The sequence below is a fragment of the Penicillium cosmopolitanum genome (assembly GCF_028827165.1).
Source record: "Penicillium cosmopolitanum strain IBT 29677 chromosome Unknown utg000012l:1.0-3308103.0:1.0-3310761.0, whole genome shotgun sequence".
Classification (NCBI taxonomy): Eukaryota; Fungi; Ascomycota; class Eurotiomycetes; order Eurotiales; family Aspergillaceae; genus Penicillium; species Penicillium cosmopolitanum.
Window position 1 is genome coordinate 3,240,281 of NW_026622682.1, and position 24,168 is coordinate 3,264,448.

General features: G+C 47.1%; 8 protein-coding genes across 8 annotated transcripts; 3 read left to right on the top strand and 5 right to left on the bottom strand.

Moving 5' to 3' along the window:
- Positions 1–5,438: 5,438 nt before the first annotated feature.
- On the top strand, positions 5,439–5,828 carry N7509_013975 (uncharacterized protein; the record flags this gene model as incomplete). The annotated part of the gene is made up of 1 exon (XM_056638612.1): positions 5,439–5,828. One exon carries the CDS (start codon positions 5,439–5,441, stop codon positions 5,826–5,828), a length of 390 nt encoding a protein of 129 aa, XP_056482119.1.
- Positions 5,829–10,463: 4,635 nt separating this feature from the next.
- N7509_013976 (tautomerase family protein) lies at positions 10,464–10,913 on the bottom strand (the record flags this gene model as incomplete). The annotated part of the gene is made up of 1 exon (XM_056638613.1): positions 10,464–10,913. One exon carries the CDS (start codon positions 10,911–10,913, stop codon positions 10,464–10,466), a length of 450 nt encoding a protein of 149 aa, XP_056482120.1.
- A 1,066-nt stretch (positions 10,914–11,979) lies between these two features.
- N7509_013977 (GMC family oxidoreductase) lies at positions 11,980–14,303 on the top strand (the record flags this gene model as incomplete). Its single annotated transcript, XM_056638614.1, has 3 exons — positions 11,980–12,353; positions 12,408–13,519; positions 13,573–14,303. 3 exons carry the CDS (start codon positions 11,980–11,982, stop codon positions 14,301–14,303), a joined length of 2,217 nt encoding a protein of 738 aa, XP_056482121.1.
- A 106-nt stretch (positions 14,304–14,409) lies between these two features.
- On the bottom strand, positions 14,410–14,658 carry N7509_013978 (uncharacterized protein; the record flags this gene model as incomplete). The annotated part of the gene is made up of 1 exon (XM_056638615.1): positions 14,410–14,658. One exon carries the CDS (start codon positions 14,656–14,658, stop codon positions 14,410–14,412), a length of 249 nt encoding a protein of 82 aa, XP_056482122.1.
- A 50-nt stretch (positions 14,659–14,708) lies between these two features.
- N7509_013979 (uncharacterized protein) lies at positions 14,709–15,229 on the bottom strand (the record flags this gene model as incomplete). The annotated part of the gene is made up of 3 exons (XM_056638616.1): positions 14,709–14,928; positions 14,955–15,041; positions 15,135–15,229. 3 exons carry the CDS (start codon positions 15,227–15,229, stop codon positions 14,709–14,711), a joined length of 402 nt encoding a protein of 133 aa, XP_056482123.1.
- A 42-nt stretch (positions 15,230–15,271) lies between these two features.
- On the bottom strand, positions 15,272–15,599 carry N7509_013980 (uncharacterized protein; the record flags this gene model as incomplete). The annotated part of the gene is made up of 2 exons (XM_056638617.1): positions 15,272–15,506; positions 15,556–15,599. The coding sequence occupies 2 exons, from the start codon at positions 15,597–15,599 to the stop codon at positions 15,272–15,274; spliced, it is 279 nt and encodes a 92-aa protein (XP_056482124.1).
- Positions 15,600–15,852: 253 nt separating this feature from the next.
- On the bottom strand, positions 15,853–16,359 carry N7509_013981 (uncharacterized protein; the record flags this gene model as incomplete). The annotated part of the gene is made up of 2 exons (XM_056638618.1): positions 15,853–16,112; positions 16,263–16,359. 2 exons carry the CDS (start codon positions 16,357–16,359, stop codon positions 15,853–15,855), a joined length of 357 nt encoding a protein of 118 aa, XP_056482125.1.
- A 2,662-nt stretch (positions 16,360–19,021) lies between these two features.
- On the top strand, positions 19,022–19,336 carry N7509_013982 (uncharacterized protein; the record flags this gene model as incomplete). The annotated part of the gene is made up of 1 exon (XM_056638619.1): positions 19,022–19,336. One exon carries the CDS (start codon positions 19,022–19,024, stop codon positions 19,334–19,336), a length of 315 nt encoding a protein of 104 aa, XP_056482126.1.
- Between the last annotated feature and the right edge of the window lie 4,832 nt (positions 19,337–24,168).

Consider the following 24,168-nt stretch of genomic DNA (forward strand, 5'->3'; position numbering starts at 1 on the left):
TACCATGTTAGCCCGCAAATGATTCTATGGCATAGTCGGTTGGCTCATATGAGTGATGCAAATCTACAACGACTCAAAAGACAGGCCTACGGCATTCGGGATATGGAGCCACGTCAACCATGTAACCCATGCCTCCAGGGACGAATGATTGAAAAGCCCCACAGCCGGTCGCGAAAGGGCAGAAGAGGAGAATACGCAATGGAACTCCTCCACATTGACGTTGCAGGGCCATTTGAAGAGGGCCTCGATGGAAGTCGTTACTGGCTCACCATCGTTGACGATTTCACGGGATGGATAGAGATTATTCCGATACCCCGACGACAAGAATTTGTTATAGAATCACTACGTTTCTTTCTCGACCATAATGAACGTCCTGACCGAAAATGTAGAAGAATACGCCTTGACCGAATACCTGAGCAAGTGGGAGAAGAGATGAAATTCATGCTTTTCTCACGGGCAATCCAAGCTGAGGTTACAGGAGTTGACCAACACCAGCAGAATGGGGTTGCCGAAAGAGCCCATAAGACAATTTATGATAGGGCTGGGCCTACGCTAGCACATGCAAGGCTACCTTCTAAATTCTGGCCAGAGGTTGCTCGAACCGCAGCCTTCCTCTCTAATCGGTCGCCGTCATCAAAACTCAATATGACTCCGTACCAAGCATGGTACGGCGACAAGCCCGATCTATCCCGACTCAGAGTGATTGGGTCCAAAGGCGAATATATGATTCCGCCAAAACAGAGGAAGAAGCTCACGGAACCACGAACAAGACCGTGCATTCTGCTAGGCTATGAGGGAAATACCAACTACCGTATCCTACTGGAAGACGGAAGAATCGTTGGGACCCCAAATGCTGAATTTCACGAAGTCCTTACAGCTCCCTCCACACGGACTATAGAAGATGTGGGAGCCAGACGAGACGGCTTACCTGAGGTAACGGCTGCTGCCGCAGGGGGAGTGGGACGGTGGGACTAATAAATCAACCGTCGGTAGGCATACGGCAATCATCCGTACCCGCCTCTGGACGCCAATTGTCGATGGCACCACCAGAGCGAGCGCCACCTAAGTCGAGAAACGATATCTCGCACACACTGCCTCGATCGAGTAACGATAACTCGCGAGTGCTAACTCAGTCGAGTGACGAGAACTCGCTGATATCTGCGTCGTCTGAAACGAGTGACGAGAACTCGCAGCCACCTGTTGCTGAACAGGGAGACCGGACCTTGTCGCCCACGCAGCGTGATGATGTATTCGGACCATTCTCAGATACTTTACAAGAGAATGCCCAAACAAGTGACTCACCAACTGACAGCGACCAGCAACAAGACGACGCTCAACAAGGACAAGTTTTGGGGGGATGGCAACGATATCCAGAACCCCAACGTGACCGTCCAATTCATGCAGTGCGACAGGAAACACTAGCACATCACCCTGAACTCAGGATTCGTGACTCTCAGGGCACACAAGAAACCTCTAATGATAGCGAAGGAGAGCTTGCGTTAATGAACATATCTAATGGGAACATCATCCCAACGTTCTTAACATTGGCCTCCGAGGAAACAGAACCCTTTGAGCCAAAGACTCTGCAGCAAGCGAAGAACGACGCCAGCTGGCTTGAATGGGAAAGCGCAATGCTTGAAGAAGTAAACTCGCTCAACCAAAACAAAACGTGGGAGCTCGTTGATCCTCCCAAGGATCGCAGAATCCTCAGCGGAAAATGGGTCTTCAAAGTCAAGCGAGGACCACATGGCGAAGTAATCCGTCACAAAAGCAGATGGGTAGTAAGAGGCTTCACACAAGAAGAAGGAATTGACTATGATGAAACCTTCGCCTCAGTTGTCAAACCAATGAGCTACAAGGCCCTTTTCGCAATCGGAGCGGCCCTAGACCTGGAGATCGAGCAAATGGATGTCAAAACGGCATTTCTGTATGGAAATATAGACCACGAGATCTATGTCGAGCAGCCTCACCATATGGCTGATGGCACGTCAAAGGTCTGTAAACTTCGCAAGGCTCTCTATGGCTTGAAGCAAGCCCCTCGTATCTGGTACCAGACCCTTACAAACTTTTTACGCAACCTCGGCTTCGAGCCAATCACAGCAGATCTTGGAATCTTCGTGCGGAGCAATATGTACATCGCGGTGTACGTCGATGACCTCCTCATTGTGGGACCAAGCATTGCAGAGATAAAGAGGATCAAGCGGAGCCTGAGAAATCGCTTTCAAATGACAGACCTGGGGCCGTGCAGCTACTACCTTGGGATGTCCATCCAGCGAGACCGTCAGAACAGGATACTGTACCTCAGTCAAGAAGCATATATTGACAAGGTCGCTCATCAGTTTGGAGTCAGCGATGGCGCCCCCGTCAGTACACCAATAGAGACTTCACCCCTCCCAGAGTGTAGTCCAGACTACCGATGCCCTCCAGATCAAAGAATCTCCTACCAACGCATTGTCGGGTCTTTGATGTACATTATGCTTGGAACCAGAGGAGACATTGCGTATGCAGTGTCTGTGGCGAGTAGATTCCTGGCAAATCCTGGGCCGCAGCATATGAAGCTCGCCCGACGCGTCCTGCGGTACCTCAAAGGAACAAGAGGCCTCAGGCTCACGTACAAAGGTCAGCCCCAGATGCTGAAAGGCTTTACAGACGCAGACTGGGGTGGATGTCGTGACACCAGACGATCAACAGCTGGATATCTCTTCAATGTCGGGAGTGGTGCAATCAGTTGGCAGTCGAAACGCCAAAGCGTCGTTGCCCTCTCAACCTGTGAAGCTGAGTTCCTGGGCCAGACACAAGCAAGCAAAGAAGCAATCTGGCTAAGAAGACTTCTAAATGAGTTAAACATGAGCCAAGGAAAAACCGCAACAATCATTTGTGGTGACAACCAAGGAGCCATCGCCCTTTCGTCGAACCCACAATACCATTCCCGCACGAAGCATATGGAAATCCAACGCAAGTGGCAAGGAGAAGTTCAAGACCTTGGAACAGTGGAGCTGCAATACATCCAAACTACAGAACAAATTGCAGATGGGCTCACCAAGCCTCTTGCACGAGGACGATTTGAGTGGTTTCGGAGAGGGCTTGGCATTGAGTGACGCCTCTCTCGGCCCACGGGTTTCGAGCAGAGACTAATCGCAGGGGTACCCTTTCCTTCTTTTCCCTTTGAAGGTTTTTTGAAGGTTTTTTGAAGGTTTTAACGGGACCTTGCACCACCGTGTTGGATGGTCACTGGCATCCTTGATAGCGGTTGCCATCGAGTGGGAGTGTTGAGTATCACGGTGGTCAAAGCATGTAGTGGGGATCATCAAGAGACAGATAAATAGATGAGGAGCCCCACTTCCAACAAGATAGACAACTTAACCAATACAACATACCTATCTCAACAGTCCATTATTCATATTCGCATTCGAATTATTCGTTTTATTCGTTTTATTCATACTTTTGCGCATTAATATTTTCTCCGTTCTCCCCGGTTTGGGTATTACCGAAATTCACAATTTGGGGGGTTCAAACTTTGTTTCAATTTAGAATTCGACGAGGTTGCTGTCACGACCCCAGCCAAGCAGAAAACACGCTATTTCTATGTCAAGTATGTCGCTAGCTTTGAATATGCTTATGTCGTAGTTTTCAATGAGATCTACGTATTTTGTAGTACTATCTCCGGCGATATCTCGTAAACAAACGCCAAATTTTGCTTGCCTGGAAAGTTTTCACAGGCTGTCGAACGAGAACTATATACTGTAATGGAATCCCGCTTTCAACATCGGAGTCAGATGATTGGGGCCTTCGTAACAAGGCAGCCATGTATTTTCGGGAGAATAAGTAGCGTTCGTTCCATAGTATCAATAACAACCATGCGATGTCCCCCTTATAAAATGTTCTGCTGAGGCTGCTGAGGTTGCGGTATCGATATACTGCTCATAAAAGGTTCTGTTATTCGTTCTATCGTTCTTCTATAGCGTTTCGCTTTGTCTACTACTCTCCTGAACTCTACGAGTGTGGTGGTTTTGTCCTCTTGCAATCGACCCGTCTGCCAACGCAGACTGCTAGCGAGCATTTCCATCTCCCAATATCTATATGAACCACCTTTCTACCTCTTCTCAGCTATGATTAGATCGATTGCCATAACTTCTCTTATGCTCACCCGATCTGCTCCAAAACTTAAATCCGATACAAATGACACAAATAACATGTAAAAACACGGTTATCACACCATTCAAAGCTGTATGCAGCCTAGGGCACGCTTTGCTTACCTCGAAACACGCACGCGAGTGCGGAGGCGGTAGAATAGAGTTAAGATCGCCAACTTCCGTCTTCCATAGGGTTCTGTCAGGCGATGACCCGCGTGACAACATGTCTCAACTTGTCCTATATGACTTATTCTCGTTATTTGTTGTGGCCTGCGAGAATACTAAGCGTTTCGGGAGGAGTGATACTCGAGAAACGCCATGCCTTGTTCCCAGCCACCAGTTGAAATGCTGACACTGAAGAAATGTAGAATGGCATCATCACCTAACCCATTCGCGCGAAAGACCCGTGGTCTTCCGCGTCGCGACTACAATGCTCGAACAATGGCTTGGGTCCCCTACTTCCTGAGTCGTCGGAAGGCGATCTTCGTGAAATTGAGCGCCCCTGCTTCCCAGCGCCCTCCGAGTTTATAGCCCCTGAAGACACGTCCCAGTCCGAGACGTCCGTACATATTCCTAGCTCTTCGCCATCTCCGCAGATCCCGGTGCTCTCGAAATTAGCTAACAGTGGATGTAGCCCGCAGCCATGCAAGAGACGAAAAGCTAAGTCATACTCTAGCTGGACGTTCGAGCATTTCTGGGTCATAGGGCTCGACAATACCTGGAGTCGAAAGGGCGGTCCGCCAAAGAAAGACCGGCTCCTAGTCTGCAGACAGTGCAGCTAGTCGTCCACAGACTCGGTACGTTACGTGTCCACTTCGAATTTGCTGGCTCATCTCCAGACCAAACACCGCATCAAGTCTGGATCAGACACGACCTCATCGTCCACTACTGAAACGACCCTCTCCCATTTCTTAAGGCCTTCTAGGGAAAGGATGGGCCTTGAGAACATGCTAATACAATGGGTCGTTCAGACGAGACAGGCTTTCACTGTGGTGGAGCACCCCGCGTTCAAGGCACTATTTGAGGCGACAGGGACTACATTGCCTATCAAGACTGCCGACACTCTACAATAGAATCAAAGACGAATTTTGCAAAAGCAGGATTTGCCTGAAGCAAGAATTAGCCAAAAGCAGTCATACTCTTGCGTTGTCTCTTGACGTTTGGACATCCGAGAACCAGGTAGCGATCATGGGTATTATTGGTCATTAGATCTCACCCGAGTTTGCGAAGCGGGAAGAGCTCCTTGAGTTCACTGACATATACGGACCACATTCTAGAGAGAATCTAGCAGAAATCGTGATGAAGATGCTCGAGGAGCTGGATATCGTGCCAAAGCTCCTAACGATCACAGGTGATAATGCTGGCAACAACAGGACCCTCTGCGGTAGTCTGCATGCAGACCTTCTCAAGATATATGACGATAAAGACGATTGCTTTCGTACCAGACCTCTCATGCGGTTTCGTGGTCGGCAGAGCTTTATCCCTTGTCTTGCCTATGTCATCAACCTTATCTGCAAGGACGTATTAGTTTCTCTAAGAGCCGGTTCAGCTCAAGAGACGAAGCTTATCTTGGACGAAATGACTACCCAAGGCAGCCAAATGTTTTCCTTTGCTCACAGCACAAATGGAGCGATCATGAAAATCCGGCTGCTGACCCTATGGATTGCTCGTAGCCCACGACGCCGCCACGATTAGAAAGAAGTTTCTCTAGACAAGCAAGTTAGCTATGATGTTGACAGCCGTTGGAACTCAACGTGCGTCATGATTGCGTACGCCCTTCGGCTTCGGAAAGAGCTTCATCAATTTGCTCGGATCCACCCAGAAGTTCACGCCCTTCGGCTTACTGACGAAGAATGGTCGGTCCTTAAACAAGTAGCGAAGGTCCTAAAGCCATTTTGGGATAACACCAACTCCGTGTCGAAATCCTACCCGACGAGTTTTGAGAGTCCACCAATCTATTAGAGCCTGGATGATCTGCTTGACGATGTTTAAAAAAGCAGAAGGTGATTTCGAAGACGTGGACACCAAGATCGGAGACGCAGTGGGAAGGGGAATCCGAAAGATGAACAAGTTTGCGAGAAAGATCGATGATAATCTCCTTTACTATGTTGCTTCCGTGCTAGATCCACGCATTAAGCCATCTTTGATAGGATCGCAGATGAGTGTGCAAGATGCGGGGCTGATCGATCATCTCTCAAGTGCGGGAGTTCTTAAAGAAGGAGTATCCTCATGAGCCATCCGTCTCGTGTGAGGCAGATCGCCCGTCAGGAATGTCCGAGACCATGTGGAGGACGCCACGAAAAGTGCAACTATTCCAGCGGACGCTTTCATCGGATATCGATAGGTATCTGGACTCACCTCCCGTGAGTTGGTCCCATCATATGATTGGAGATGTAGACAAAGAATGGGCCCTGAAGTGGTGGAGGGCGAAAGCATTTAACTTTCCACTCATGGCGAAGGCAGCTCGAGACTATCTGCCAATTCCATCGGCGGAGGTATGGATTGAACGCGAGTTCAGCAATGTTAGAGATTTGTAAGGGCTCCGGAGACACTGCCTCAATGCTCAGACTATGCAATGGCTTATGTTATTGAAGGGACAGTATCAAAGGTAGCTTTCCGAGCTAGTGACGTATGTGATGATATTCAGATTTCAGGGGGATTTAATATCTCAGTGGTACTTATGAGTTTTTTGGGTTAAAATCCAAGCGAAGTGCATGAACCTTTCGGAGCCCTAGATACACCTGTTTTAGTGGTTTTACGGAGTCGGGCAATAGAGGCTCGCGGGCAATCTTTGGGTGCGGCTCAGAATATTTCCAGGACTGATCGCTGAACCTCGAAACTCAGGTGCCAGCGAGGTATTTATATATACTCTCTTTACCCCGCTCATCTATGCGTTCATGCATGCGATCAGAGCGCAGCGGTGAGGCAGTGACAGCCTTAATGTCCAGGCATGACTTTGCAGCCTAACGTTATAGCACAGCTGCCCTCACAATCATACTCTTGGATACTAGGTGCGTAACTTGCTCGTGGATGCTTACGGTAGTTACAGTACCTGATTTAAATGCAAAATCTCGATACTTTGCCGTAAATGTTTGTAACTAATGAATTATTCCGGATGAATGTTTCAGCCCAAAGTAAGACCGCAACCAGAAAATCCACTTCCACTAGGGAGGTTCAATTTGATTATTCAAAGTCGCGGTCGGGAACTGAAATTAAATTCGGATTTTGTTTTTGCAGCTTGAGGAAATGATATTATGAGGCATTCGACCTTGCATCAATACACGAGGTAACCACAATATCTCCAGCAGTGGCTTGGGTCCTCCGTTTCCGTTTCGCCATGCGTTCCATGCCGGTCTGGGCTATAAAGGCAGGGAATCGAGTTGGAATGAATGCTCCTAAGACTAAAAGATGAACAGCGTCAGGCCATCCTGCCAATTATTATATAGACCTGTGCTTTGGCTTTGCATCGTAGTAGTTGCTATTGCGAAGCTCAAGAAGTGAATTTGGAAAAAAAAGACAAAGAATGTCACAAATTGAATGAAACAGACAGCTCGAAGGAAAGATAGCGGCGGTAACTGGAGGATCCTGAGGTACCTCCTGATTAGGCCGACGTTTAGCAAGCTCCAATCAACTAATACCCACAGGTATCGGTGCGGCCATCTGCCAAATCCTCGCTAGCAGAGGATGTTCCATCGTATTTAGTTATGTATCGAATTCATCGGCCAAACTGGCAGAGAAAATTGCCTCGGAGCTCAGGTCTCAGCATGGAACCACGTGTGTGAGAGTCCAAGCCGACATAGGCTCCGAGGAAGGCCCTCAGTGTCTCATCGAGGCTGCTAGGTATGCGTTTGGCCTTGACTTTCAAATCGATATCATTTTCAACAATGCCGGTTTCGAAGCGAATTTCCCTTTCGAAAAATGTAACATTTACAATTTCACCTATATGTACAATCTGAATTCCCCAAGGACATTGAAATGTAATTTGGCTGGCCTCACTGGACCTTAAGTTCTCCTCCTTTTCAATGAGGAGACCAACCTAGAAATTAATATCATTAGAATGCTGATCCAAAATGATCAAGAAATGCAGGTTTACCTCTCTTATAACGTCATATCCAAACAGCCACTCAAGCTCTACCCTAATTAAAGCGTTTTCCCCTTCAAATCCAATCTGCTCCTTATCGTTCTCAGTTCGCGGGGGCTTTGGACCGTTCTGCATCTGAAATAACTCCCGGGTTGCGATTCCGGTAGTTACTACCAGAAAACATTCTGTATCAGCCAGCGTTTTTAGTACCATGGCGTTGAACGCGTTCTACGCGTGGCTTCCGAATATGTTGGTAAAGAAAGGTGGCAGAGGGAATGTCAGAACTTGATTTAATGCTGGCAATAAAGTAAGACAGCGCAAAAGCCGACTCAATGCACTATGACGCGCCCTAGTCAGATTAAAGATCAGTGTCGATATCTAAAACATGAACAGCACAACAAGGAGGGAGAGAAAAGAGACAGAAAGCATACTTGGCCCGAGTCAGGTAGCATTGCCTGGACAGCATCTCCCAGCATTACAACCCTTCCCCCGCGGCTTCTCCAACCGGGGAATGGGCCGACAATTGCGGTGGTCCACCGCGTGGATCTCTGTTCAGTTGAGTTTTCGGCGGCCAGCGCAGCGTCGATAATCGCTCCAAAAGAATCCACAAATGCCCCGTATCGTACGACAGTCATCTAAAAAGGGCGCTCTGCGCGTTAGAGACTTAAAAACCCTCGTCTGAAACAAAGAAATCGCGGAGGGTAAGCAAGAGAGGTGTACGAACGCGATTCTGGAAAGCTGAGAGATGAATTGCTTCACCTGGACGAAATTAGGGCGCAGGGGAACAAGAGATTAGAGGCAAAGGTTAAACATGTTACTACAGAGGACGCACAGCCATTCTTCGATTGATAGATGGGAGGAGTCTTTGTCAATAACTTCAAACTTTCTTTTTTGGGGGTAAGAAGAAGGGGAGGGGAAGATGATAAATGGGCTAAAGTTGATCAGGCTATGGAGGAGAACCCCCAACAGCGTGTGGGTGCCGGTCTGACTTTAAGGGACGGGTATCCCTCATGTTATCCCCGACATTTTGCCCCTCAATTCATTCTCGCCCGGAAAGGTGAATAATATTTGAACATTTTCGTCATTGTCGTCTTATCCATCTAATTGTGCACAATAGCCTGCAATCCTTTCACGGCCAAGTATTGAGGGTGCTATCAGGAAGGGTGAAATAACCGACTGCGAGATTGCTTTCCAGCGCAGTCCCGTAATCGATTTTTTTACATTATGTTGGAGTTACTTGGGTCGCGCGAGTCTGCATTGTTGAAATGCTGGCATAACGGGTTCCCGAGACAGCAGTCCCCTCATGTGTGGTTCCGTATGCGTAGGCTGGTCACAGAAGACAGAGTGGCGTGCAAGGTAGACCAATAATCACCTTCATCACAGAACTTTCTTCCCATTTAAACCTAAAGTTCGCAAAGGTAAACTAATTTCCGACATGAATATTTACAAAAGAGTCAAATCATTTCGCGTGAGGAGTCAGTGAGAATACCAAGCGATCGCACAGACCTTAGTGGCCACTGGTTATTGGGATATCGCGTTGTTTTCCGTATACTTAGAAGTTAAATGTTCCACTTCTGCTGGTATGGGATAATGTTTTCGGAGTACATCTTTTACATATGGCTGGTGCAAGTGGACTTAACTTTGCAGTAGGTTTTGGGTAGAGTACATTGCTCGTTACTGGTATTGTATTAATAATGTGTGTTCAATATTAACTAGTGTAAGATGGGAATGCTCGTAGGCTATCTGCGTTGGCAGACGGGTCGATCGTGAAGAAACAAAACCACCACACTCGGAGAGTGCAGTAAGACTTTAGGCAAAGTGTAACGCTATAGAGGATTGAGAGAACGAATAACAGAACCTTTCATAAGCAGTATACCGATATCGTAACCTCAGCAGCCTCAGTAGAATATTTTCATAAAGGGGAACATACATGTTCAATTGATACTATAGAACGAACGCTACTTATTCTCCAGAAACAAAATAGGGGCCTTGTTGCTAAGGCTTCTGTCACATGACTAGGATACCGATATTGAGAGCGGAAGCCCCCATTAGACTAGGTAACTAATCATAATTTCGCTCTTTCAATCAGAGCTTGCTATAATTAATAATAACGCCGTACCTGCCAATGTGTTCGCTGAGAGTGTTATATCATATCAGCTTCCCAAAGATGGATCATTCTCATAGGACGACATGCCCAGAAAGAACCATCTCTGCTTTTATTGAGATTGAATATACCATCACCAAGTGAACTAGACATAGGCTCCCTCATACGACACTGGCCAGTTCTCGGTAAACCACTTATGTTCCGCCTCACTATTTCGTGGTGGAGGGATCATGCCATTGATCTTCCAAAGCCTTCTCTCAGTCTCAACTACATGATACTCCCAATCATATCCTCTGTCGGCAACATGAGGCTTCAAGAGTTGGTCGATTTTGGTTGTGTTTCTTTGGTACGCCGCGTCATCATTAGGCAAGCGGACAGCAATTTGGGTAATGACAACACGAATGAATGGTTTGTCTGTCTTTTGTTTTCCACCAACCCAGACATCACTCTCAGACTGTTGGATGAATTGGGCCACCACATAGATCGCGGGAAGGCCGATTCCCGTATACATCTTGGTAATGTCTTGCGATAGGGCTTGTTTGGACGCGGCATCTTCAAAGGTGCCGCCTGGATGGTAGATTTGCCAGAGGGGCATCGTAACCGTTTGGTGGAGTTGGTAAAGTATTATGGTGCCTGTTAACAGGATAACGATATGTAATAATGAGAGAATTGGATAATGAATAGTACTATATCAACATTTAGAACCGCCTTCTTTTGCGGGAAGAACGCGCTCATTATAGATGCTCGAGAGCGGTGAGGCCCGACTTCTTGGAGGCGGGTATCCAGGCCGGGAATCGCGTCCCTGGGCAAGAGAGGGAGTGACGTTAACACTTCTTGAATATGCGATACGCGGGAAAGAGGACAACTGCCTAGTCGATGGTATGTACAGTCATGGTCAAAAGTATAAACACAGCCTGGATTTATCAAGAGTTCACAAGCTACTCGCCGCAGCGAAAATCTCAACCAGATTTAATTATTTTCCGCGAAAGATTTCCCGCGAGCCACAGCATCATCATATTGTAACCCAAAGATATAAATTTATCCATGACCATGTATAAAATCAAGTTACGCAATACACTTATCTAAGTTACTTTCATTATTTTTCATCAATAAGCCTGGTTTCTAGATATGGTTCGAGTCTTATCTACAATATCAATACTGTGCTTCTATACTCTTCATGCATCCCAAATAATTATGTAATAGTGAATATTCACAATTTACCACTTTACTTTTTTTTGAGGAAAATATAGTGATAAAGTGCGGTGATCCAAATACTTTAACTGCTTCCAAACGTCTCCATGCCGTCTCCGAACCAACCCCGATACATTGGATGGATAAGGTTTCTAGGCAACTTACCGAGACAAATAACGCCACCTAACAACCAACATTCTAATAGGTCACAAGGCCTACTCTTCACGAAATTCAAATTAACATTCATCCATTGTTGAGAAGAGTGGCCTAGTTGGCCCAGCCCTTGATCTGATGCTCGTAGAGAAGCTGTCCCGACCTAAATTATATAGTGCTTCACGCCGTCTCTGAGCCCTGGCAATTCCTACTACTTGCTTGGCCGCCCTACTTCTTTTGCTTCTCTAGTAATTTCTTTGCCAGACAACTGCTGGGCCTCTCTGAACTACTTTATACCGAACAGACCTTGACAAGTCATGGCTGAACAGGCCGTGGCCACCTACGTGCCGCAGGAGGTTCCCATGCCTCCGGTCCCTACGACCTCTTACTTCTCAGAGGCGCAGTGGGAGATACTATTCTCACTAGCGGATGCGATCATCCCGTCGATTCGCACCACTTCCACGTCTAATTCTTCTAACGATAAAAGCATCTCGCAAGCTGAGTGGGATAATGCCATATCAAAGCTAAATGACACTATCCCGGGACCTGATACGGCGAAGATTGCATCCGAATACTTGAAAGAGAATGTTTCTTCGAACCTCGCTTTCCGTAGCTGCGTCGAGCGCATATTCGGTGACTTTGTCCACGAGGAAGGGCGGAGTGGTTTTGGGCTGATTCTCAATGCGCTTAAGTAAGTGGCCACGACCTATCATTACGACTGAATTCCTGCTAAATGTGGGAATAGTACCCGTGCTGGGTCATTTCTTCTCACTGGATCGATCACACTAATCCACCAGCAACCGATCGCTGTCCGCGAAAAGATCTTTCGCGGATGGGATACATCGCGATTGGCTCCCCTACGACTTATCTACCGAGTACTTAATGCGATCGTCAAAAAATCGTGGGTGATTACTAGCCCGACGATTAGCCTAGTGCTAGGGATTCCGCGAGTACCAGTCTATGGCAAGCCTACCGACGGGTTTCCCTACGAGTTTCTGCAGTTCCCACCAGGAGACCAGCCAGAAACGATTGAGGTTGATGTCGTGGTGGTAGGCAGCGGCTGTGGTGGCGCCGTGGCCGCGAAGAACTTGGCCGAGGCAGGAAATAAGGTGCTCTTAGTTGAGAAGTCCTACTCATACACTACTAAATCATTTCCTATGATGCCGAACGAAGGATTTGTGAACCTATTTGAGAATGGGGGAGCCTTTATCAGCGACGATGGATCTCTAGCCATCCTAGCGGGCTCAACCTGGGGAGGTGGCGGCACGGTAAACTGGTCTGCATCCTTACAGACACAGGGATATGTCCGACAGGAGTGGGCGAATACCGGCTTGTCCTTCTTCACTTCGCTTGAGTTCCAACGAAGCCTTGATCGTGTCTGCGATCGAATGGGTGTAAACACCGAACGTATCTGCCACAACCGTCAGAACAACATAATATTAGAAGGCGCGCGCAAACTTGGCTATGCTGCTAAACCAGTTCCACAGAACACGGGTAATAGGGAACACTACTGTGGTTACTGCACGTTTGGATGTCACTCGACTGGAAAAAATGGTCCTACTGTAACGTGGCTGACTGATGCCGCGCAGGCCGGGGCAACTTTTGTCGAAGGTTTCTACGCCAACAGGGTGTCATTCACCGAGGTTGATGGCAAGCGAATTGCGTCCGGGGTTGAAGGAACCTGGACCTCACGAGATTCGTATTTGGGACTGAGTGGCGAGGGAGCCACTCGACGCAAGTTAATTTTAAAAGCTAAGAAGGTCATCGTGTCGTGCGGTACATTGCAGAGCCCACTATTACTGTTGCGGAGTGGCTTGAGAAACTCACAAATTGGCCGAAATCTTTATCTCCATCCTCGTATGTGTTTTCGCTTCGGATTATAGCATACCAGTGCTTATTTTTCTTCATAGTTATGATAGCTGTTGCTATTTTCGACGAAGAGACTCGTCCGTGGGAGGGTTCTGCGTTGACAACTATGGTGAACGAGTTTGAGGACCTTGATGGTCGTGGACATGGTGTGAAGATCCAATCGTTGTCGATGATGCCATCCGTCGGGCTTCCCGTGTTCCCTTGGCGGAACGGATTAGACTACAAGCTATTCGCGGCTAGCTTCAACCACAGCACTAGCTTCATCACCCTGACCAAAGATCGTGATAGTGGGCGTGTTTATCTGGACCCGGCAGATGGACGTGTCCGTGTCGACTACACCGTCTCTCCCATTGACCGTAAGCACACCGTGGAGGGATTGATCGCCTCAGCCAAAATAGCATACATCTCGGGCGCCAAGGAATTCCACACGCCCTACCGTGACATGCCGCCGTTCATCCGCCCCAACAGTTCAAACCCGGAAGCTCCTGAGGGAATTAACGATGCTGCCCTAGTGAAGTGGATTTCTGAGCTCCGACAGAAATCGCCCTTGAACCCAGAGCGGGCCTTCTTCGCCAGCGCTCACCAGATGGGTACGTGTCGTATGGGCAAGTCGCCCAAATCGAGTGTGGTGGGACCGGATTGCCAGGTCTGGGGCGCCGAGGGCCTCTACGTGGTGGATGCATCTGTCTTCCCGAGTGCCAGTGGCGTGAACCCGATGGTTACCAATATGGCAATTGCAGACTGGGCCAGTTTGAACATACCACGGGATTAAGGGGAATTGCGGATCAAAGGGCACGTGATGGCCCGGCTGTGAGTAAATGTATTCAAAAGACGGTGTACTTTTATTTGTCGCACTATGTCGTGTCAGCGCAGTTTATTCATGAGAATGCTGCTTGGAAAGCTAATGCCTTCTCATCGACTGTTTCTGCGAATGGCCCGTCCGTTTGTTTCAGTGATGGAGTGATGTCACACTCGTATGCTCCATCCCGGTTGCACGCGCATTTGGCGAGGTGCCACATGCCGTGAGGGCCTTTCTCAATGATCTGCTGTACCCTTCGCCGGTGGGCTTGGGTAAGCGTGACCTTGACGAGGCTTTTCTTGTAGTTGCGCGCCTCTTTGTAGCGCATCCAGTCTTATGGGTCTTTGGTTTTGCAGTGGCGTCGTCGTAGCTGGCGAACTAGTTTAACGGGCTTGCAGCATTCCATAGTGAATCCAGGGGTCGCCCACTCTGGTGGTTTCGCACAGGGGGAGACACATCGATAGCAGCCTCAATTACCTGTATGAAAGATTGGCAACCAAGTTCAATGCGCATCTGACCAGCGCGGGATAAATCCCTACTAGTCAAATGCACCTCAATGAACTTTACTAGTCTCTTGTCATCGGTAGTGGCCAAGTCTCTCCGTTTGGGGGAGGTGGTTCAAACAAAGGTGTTTCGGTATCGAGTTGCGTCCTGATTGGGAAATGGTCTGATGCGTGTTCTAGGTCATCAGCTCCTTCGCACCTTACTAGCCTAGAATGCAGACTTAACGAAACGAATGTGAGGCCGATAACTGATGATTAGTCTCGGCTTGTCCATGTATATCTTCCTTCCTCTGTTTCCCACTGGGGCCCTTGTTCATCCATGATCAGGAGTTGATCCTCCGCTCCCTGATCGATCCAGGTTCCAGGTCCTCCCCACGCCGGGTAGTGGACATTCATATCGCCGACGACGATGTGTTTTCCAAATGGGCGCTTTGTGAGCTACTCCCAAAGCACGTCCAACGTAGCACTACCCGGCCGGTTGTAGATATTGTGAATGAAGAAATAAGTCCAGTTCCATTCTTCATGTGCGCGCCGGACCTTTAGGATTTGATAGTCCGTTGGAATTTGTTGGCACGGCGAAGTTTCCGGATCAATCTTCTTCGGTATAAAGAAGCAGACTCTGATTGATTTAGCCCTGGAGCTTTTGGGTATAGCAGCTGGAATTCCGCTGTGGCTGGTTGATGTGTTGTTCTGTTTATGTCATTTCTCCATGGCTCCTGCACTCATCCGCAGCCAGAACCTTTTCATCCCGTAAGAATGTGGCCATCACATCCCAAGACTTATGCACATTATACTGGAGTAGTTCGAATGATATCATTGATCGTCAGTTTTCACCATGATATCGAGCGCATCAGGCAAAGCGGCTGCTGTAAAATCGGCCAGGTATCACATGTTATCCGCTAAGTAGGAAGTTGATACGGTAAACCCTCGGATTTTGGAATTACAAGGGGCTTTGAACAGTAGAAGCACTTGAAGCTAACCCGTATGCAAGTAAACAGGTCTGGTTGAGCTACTATTAGCTAGTAACTAAATTTCATCCCATCGTTTGCGCACAGAACACTTCCAGTCGACCAAACTGAATCAGGGCTACAGAGAAGGGCCCCGAGGGCTGCAATTTCATTGGCGTACGCAGGTCGTCCTCCTTGGGATGAAGCTTCCCTGATCACTTCCATGTCGTCACCATCTCTCACACTCGCCAATGGAGTCATCATGTTCATAATCGATGCTTTCGCTGTCAATTCCGGGGAAGCAGCATCCCTTAGGTCGGTCTCCACAGGGCCTAAACATTTTAGTATTTAGAACGAACGAAAATGTAGTTCCCTCATACCTGGGTTTATAGTATTCACAGTGGCTCTTTTAGCCAATTCTCTGGACCAGGTCCTTATCATACATTCCAAAGCTGCCTTCGTCCCACCATATATAGTCTAACCTGGGCCGACCAAACTACTGGACACATTGGAGATATTGACGACTCTCCTACTACGGTCATATGGAAGATAAGGTAGGGCAGCTCTGACCAGGAGCATTGGCCCACGCGTGTTGGAATAATAAATCAGAAGAAAATTCCCCTCAGTCGGCCAGGTACTTCTACTTACTCTGCATCAGACTTCTATTCCTTCGCAATTTTCGACGTGGCTGTAAGAGTAAGGACCTGTTAAGGATAACAATCACAGTAGTTGCAGCCCCTTGAAACTATTCCTTCCGCTTTATAGCCTAACTCACCTCAAGGAGAGCAATCAAGGGATATGGCAAAGAACAATCAGGCTAGCCCTTCTCACTCAAGGCTTTCTGCGTAACTTTTGACAAGAAGCTAATATTCTCAGGACAACTTTCGGGGAAAAAGGATGTCTGCTTAATGGCCAAGGGAGATAGCGAGCACGCGAGACTACCAAGAAAATCAGAACAGCATGCCGAGAATTTGATCAATGCGCCAGAATACATGCATCAGACTTTGACCCAAAGAAGTAGGCGCTCGTACACTTCGTGAACGCCGGACAGACTGATCCGCAATACACGCCACTATCTACGCATCGAGTGGCACATGTCACGCAGTCTATACATCAACGCCTGGTGTTGTCATTGTATTTTTCCCGGGCCTTTGACTGGTATGTCAGTATACTTCTCGCAAAGCTCACTCCTTTTACATACCAGCGTATGGAACAACGCCATAAGCACCTCGTGTAGTTGACATAGGTCACATTCTGCGACTAAAATATCTGCTAACTGAGAGGCATTTTATTAGGTGAGATCTACTTGCTCATAGCATCGGTTGAAGGCAGAGCAAATAGAATGGATCACGTTCGCCGGTAGAAAGGTATGTGAAATCCAATAATGTGTCCTGTAGTGATATCAGTCTCTTCTGATAGTGAGAATTTCACCAATCTCACTTGGTCTCTTATTTTTTATGATATCCAGGACCACAGCCGTAAATTCAAAAAGTTGATCTCGGAGGGAATGTTGTGATCCAACATTCATTCTGGTAGTGAAAGAACACGGCACGTTGCGGCACGTAGGCTATGCGTTCAAACGAGTTCGGTGATGCCCTAGGTGGCAGAAAGCCGTAGCACATTTTATCAGTGTTTACAGACGGCCCCAAATCAATTGCTGTCCACAAGCACTCTCCTCAGCATCGAATTGCGCACCCCGATCCTCCAGCATTTTATTTGTGACAGATGATTTACCCCCTTCCCCATCGCCGTCCAACGGCTAGAGAGGTACGATCTTCTACATAGTGTAATGGGGATTTCCGCTCTCAACATCGGTATCCTAGGGTCAGGTGACCGAAGCCTAGCAACAAGGCTCCTATTTGGTTTCAGGAGAATAAGTAGCGTTCTTTCTAGATTATCAATTCAACATGCATGTTCCCCCTTTATGAAATGATCCCCTGAGGCTGCTGAGGTTGCGGTATTGGTATACTGCTTATGAAAGGTTCTGTTATTCGTTCTGTTGTTGGTTCTGTTGATTCTCTATAGCGTCACGCTTGCCTATCGTCTCCTTGCACTCTGCGAGTGTGGTGGTGTTGTCTCGTCGCGATCGACCCGTCTGCCAACGCAGACAGCCTACGAGCATTCCCATCTTACAATAGTTAAAAGAGATATTCGGCCTAGGTTCTTTGCTTCGACAGAACCTACTCGACCACGTCTGGAGCTTCTACTCGGTAGCAGTCCAACAAACGTCTGTTCATCGAATCGCTTTGTCAGGTCACGCTGGGAACAATCGTTTACGGACACAACACTCGTAGTATCGCCAGCCCTCAACTTTCGGTCACCCCAGACCTCCCCTGGGGGGACTTTCTCTGGTTTCCTATCCAGTGTCACCACCCAGAAGGCGTATGGGGCCAGAACCGCGTCCTCTTCCGGTGTCTTTTGCCACGACCTCGTTAAGGACTGCAACGCCCGCTACTCTATTATGTAGTTGATACAAGTTGGCGGGTCCTCGTCGTAATCTCTTCTCTCTTCCTACTCGGACAGCTGAAGTAGTTAGTTCGAGGGTCTTTGTCTGTGGCTGGCTTGCTGACTCGAATCCATTCTCAGGTATACTAGACCGGTCGGGGCTACGACTGGATCTAGTATCGTAAGGGCTACGAAAGTATCCCCTAGGGTTTGGGCGTACTGCGAGTTCTGTTCCCGCGGTTCAGGCTCTTCAGGCTGAAATATGTCCATTACGGATAACAATGTATTGGTTATGGCGTTTTGCGGTAGGGTCATTTGTAAATTGCGTTGCTTCAGTGAGGATTTGATTTTTCCTCAAGTCTAAGACTGCTTATTGAAAGCTGACCCTCGAAACTGAGAGGAAACATCTAACATACTCCTGAACTAGAATGGAACCTGTTGTTGCAGTAAATGCTATCATCAACGGAAGCCGCATCGCGTACGGTATTCACGGCACGGGACAGCCTCTCGTCCTCTTGCACGGAACACCTTCTCCCTCTCTTATCTGACGCAATGTTATTCCCCATCTCACAAAGAACGGTTTCAAAGTCCATATCTTTGACATTTTGGGATACGGGCTATCGGAACGACCTTGGGACCAATCCATTGACACCTCGATCTCAGGCCAAGTTTCCATTCTCGAAAGTCTCCGGGCTCACTGGGGACTCGGCACGTTCCATCTTATTGCCCATGACATTGGTGGGGAAGCGCTCAACGATTTGGCATTTTATTCCCTCAGCGGCTGCAATAACTGACCATGATTGATGTTGTGAGCTTCGATAGCTACCCTTCTAGGAGAACGGAGGAGCAGATGAAGAACGAGGTAGATCCGCTTACGAAGACGAGCGATAAAGGGCATCGCTCGCATTTCAAATCTTGGCTACTTTCAGCGGTGCAAAACAAAGACAAATTTGAGGAAAGCAGTCTAGACACTTTCCTAGACTATATATCAGGTCCTGCCGGCCAAGGTAGTCTGTTCCAACATCAGGTGCGACATTACGACCCTAAGCATACTATGGATATTGCCGACAGATATTACGACCTTGCCAAAATTCCCGTCAAGTTGGTTTGAGGCGCAGATAATAAGTGGCAGGTTGTGGATTGTGGTCACAAGCTCAACAAGACTATTCCAGGATCTGAGCTAGATGTGATTGAAAACAGCGGGCACTTTTCTCCGGAGTATCAGCCCGATAGGATTGGCGAGATTTTGGTCTCTTAAGTTGATCGCTGTCGGCCTAGAATAGAAAAAGGTTTATACACTTAAGTTTCAAGCGACATATACCGAGGATGTATAGGCGAGGCGATGAAAATATGCAATAGAAGGACAAAACCCCTTTTAGCAACAGAGACAAGGCATTTCACTCAGTGAAAATAACCATTGACGATTCATGTGTGCATTGTGACTGGGTGCCGGGTCTAGAAAGAAAACGATAACAGAATTCAATTTTTGAGGTGACCCGTTTATGATGAAAGTATCGTTAAGAATAGTCGGTTCGGTTTATTGTTTCGGAATAATTGCGACATTTCTGGGTGGCGACCCTCAAAGTTGGAAATGACGTACTTTTCGGAATATGTAGTTGGTCGAGGAGCTTGGCATTAGCGTCATGTAATTGACCAACCATAGTCTTTTCGCGCGTTAATTATACTCTCCGCCCGCTGACTATCACACAGTAGGGCTCGCCAACACATCAGCCACAGGGACACCACAAGATTTGACCCAGGCTATGTTACCGCCTTATTGATGACAGAAAATCAGTACGCAAGGGCGATAGTAAAATTGTTGGCAATGAACAATCCAGATGAATTGTCAAAGAACTGTAAATTAATTTACTATGCAATTCATTCTATGTGAGATCACGATTATTGTCTGAGCGATACTGATTAAATATTGTACGGCTTGCTTCACTATACGATTCCTGAATTTTTGTCTTGGCTAAGTCACAAAGTATATACCAACCAGTGGACATGTCATTAATTTCTGTTAATCATTTGGCTTTGTGTCTTTCTGGTTATCTTGTCAAAATTCTAGAGAGAGTAAATGCCCTATACTTCAGTAAGGTTTCCGTTTAAAGGCTTGACAGCTCGCCAAAAAGCTTGAAATCAAGTAACGGCAATTCAGCAGGAAACTTGTCACTACCTTTGAGATATAAACTCCATGTAGGTAACCATTGATGGAGCTTTCGTAATCGATGAATCTTGCCACAATGTAGACTTTAGCTACCTTAATTGAGACATCAGCCGTCCCACCAGGGTCTGGATAAAGGACGGTTAAGGTCGAAGCCAAATACGAACGAAGCCTTCAGTGAGGGAAAGGCCGCTAACCCTCTGGAGAGGATTTCCGCGGAGACCTGAAATATAAAGACTGGCACCCCCATGTACATGCTTGGTGTTTGCAATGATTCAACACCATTATCACTTGACAGATCTAGAATTGCGGTTTTATTGCCTGCAGAGAGAAATCATCCAAGCAATCATATTGATACAATGCCAATAAAGTTCCAAAAGCATCCAACAACACTGCTTCCAAAAGAAAAGCCAATAGCGCTGCGCTTGATTCTAAATTATTTGTGACAATGCTCCGCCCCCGTACAAATTCAACGCTTTCGCCGATTTTACGTTTCGAAAACATTGCACAGAATTGTTAGATTTCATTTTCCAAGCAGGAGCCTACCGTGATATCTACGTTGACTGCCGGAGTTATTTCAACAGTGCAGTGAGGAGCCGTCATTTATCTGGTGTGGGAAAGGAGCGGAACTATTTGTTATCCACATTTTTTCTCCCTGGGTCTCCCAAAGAACTCAATCTATCAGCGAGAGCTCGAAGGGAGTCACTCGAACACCATCACGTTATGAAATGTCCACCCAGGCCCGACCAATTGAATACAACTCACCAGTACGTCTACGAGCTCTTAATCGACAACATACTAGTAGCATTCATCGCAAGCTTTCCATCGTCCACGTCATGTCACTGTCTTCCCGAATTTATTTACCACCAAGCATCCTATCGGCACGCGGGTTCCTCGGATCAGCTGTATCCGAAGCAACACTCGCTGTAAGTATTAGAGCTATGTCATACCGGTCGCAGCATGGTCATTGAGGCTCATTTTGGTTAAAAACTAACTAACATAGATAACAGAACCGGCCGAGGTTGTTCCGGCACGTATTCGACCCCTATAATTGATGAGCCCTACCATACAGCACCATTTCAGGAACTCGAAAGGCCCAGAACATCAACTGAGATCAAAGCTTCAACAACGCGTAAATTCAAGAAAGCTCGGTCTATTTTAACCCGATTTAGACGCCGAAAGTGACCTTGGGACCAAACTGAAAACCTAGGATGAATCCCTGAAAAGGGGCAAATCGGGAATTGCATGGTGAAAACACCAATCGGCATTTGCCTTTTCAGCTCTTGTTACAAGGTTAGACGCGCTGCTCTATATTCTTTAGTTTCTACCGACTTCAAGTCCTAAATGGGCAGCGCTAGGTAAGTAGAAACAGTGGAATGATTCACCATCGTGTCCTTGGGATGCTGAGGTATAGAAAAATACACATAGCTTGATGGTTGTGCCTTGCTCCTCGGGACTGATCAGCTATCGGTGCCACCCTCTATTTAATTGACCACCTAGGTAGTTGGTTACTGCAGGGAACGTAAAAATGCCCTAGCCAGCAATTACTCCATTATCGAGTGTTTCGAGTATCTATTGATTCCCTTGTTCATTCATTGAAACTTTCACATCACATTTCCGAGCCAACCGGCGCCGCAACTTATCCTCGCTCCCATAAGAGTTCTTCTTCGTCAACTCACTCCACTTGTTAAGAATTTATATCGTGTCCTCCTAGCCTAGTAAATTTTCAATTTCTCCCTTTGCAAGCTTAACTCGGCTTGATCTCATCTGGTTCTTTCGCGATATAAAACGTGTACTTCTGCATCAAGCCGTAGCACGCCTATATGTCCGACACATCAAGGTATCCGGGTTAAAAACAACCCTTCCAAGACAAGCCCGAAGTGATTTGTGTTAATAGTGTTGAGACTGCCTTTTGTGGGAGACGAGAATGGTTGATGACTAACGTAATTCCCGTCCGAGTGAGCCCGGCCGTGTGGGCCACCCAAAAAGACATAGTAAATTCTATTTTCTGTCCCTCTATATTTCAACCACCAATTATTAATTTTGTCTGGTTTTAAGTATATGTACTTTGTTATACACAACAAACAATATCTCTTGATACTAAGATATTCAGCTCAATATTTAATTATATTACTGTAAAATACAGAGTAATTTAGACATTCAAGCGATGAATGTGTATACCTCCACCTTTAATTGTCTTATTGCATTCATACTGTATAAACTATTTACAAATATTATTCAGACTAGATAGCTCTAATTGCCTACTTAAATTACTCGGGGTTGTTGAGATATGGAGTTGTAATTTATTGCATTTACTATGTGTTTTTGGGTGGCCCACACGGCTGCGTGGCTCACTGGGCGGGAATTACTTTAACGTCATCCACCGCCTCCCCTATTCTTTATGATCTGGGTTGAGCAGAATATCCTAGTTTTACCATCAATCGCTTAACAATCGACTCCATCAGCTTCCATTATTTTTTGAACCGTCACACCGTTCTCACGCCTGTCGGACCACTACCTGCCTGCTCTGAGTACGGCTACGAAGAGTGAAATCTCGCCTCTATCCCGTTCTTGTGTATTTGAACCTCTTTTTCCTGGTCGGGTTAGTGGATTACTGTCAACCAATCTCCGTTCTCATCCGATCGTCGACAAGTGGAGCCACACTGTCATGATCACGTGATACTACCTGTTCAGATTGTTGTGATATATCGTATTATATCGGAATCAACCCCTAACAATACGGAATTACCGGGATTGATTGAAAATCAATCCGGAAGTTGGATGGTGTATATAAACACTCAAGTTTTCTGTCTTCTACAGAATACAAGTAATCTTCCTTTGAATTACAACACCATCAAGTACGGTTAATGAACAGCCTCAAACTGTCCTGATTCGATTGACCTACCACCGGCACTTGGCTTACAAATTGACCTTGTTTTATGACCCAAATTGCCATTTTCCCCCCTGCCCCGTTGATTGTACGCTGATGTAGCTGTCTCATGAGATTTTTGCCCCCTACCTCTCCGCGGTGCGATCTGGAGGTTGGTGCCTGAGGTGTCAGCGCTCACCGCTCTCGTAGTAGATAGACCTTCCCTTCTGTGAATCTAGAAACAGCATCATCAACTCTCCGTTTCTTTTGCTCTCCCTTGCGATCCGCGATTCCAGGTATTTGAGATGTCTTTCTCCGATTTTCCCTGAGTCCAGATCATCTTCAAGACCCTTCCTCTGTCTCTTCTTCCTTTTCACAATTTGGAACTCCCGTCTACGATAGCACTCAATTGAATTCTTCCTTCGTTTCTTTTTCTTAACCTGGCACCTGGTCATAGGTTTGAGAGCTTCCGCTGTGTACTAGGGAGGTTGGCATTACCCTCACGAAAATGTTGGCAGGGGATATAAGCAGGTGGCACCCCTCTTTCCGCGCGTAACAGGCTATCAGTGCCATCAAGTCTGACCGGGTGCCAGGTCAAGAAAGAAAACGATAACATAATTGAATTTCAGAGATAAGTGGACGGGGGATCCAAATTGAGAAAGGAAGAAGAGACAGAGAAAGAGTCTCTATTTATCTACACCAGTCTACATCCTGTGTCACTTGTCGAGCGTAGTCTTCAAACGCAGTCTTCAAACGCAATCCCGTAGTCGGTCGCATTCGGATCATGTCGGAGGTACTAGGGTCGCGGGGGTCTGAGTTGTTTGAAATGCTGCCATGACGGGATCCCGAGACAATGCGTGGTTCCGTGTGCGTAGTTCGGTTATGCGCATAACGGGTTCCTGAGACATTG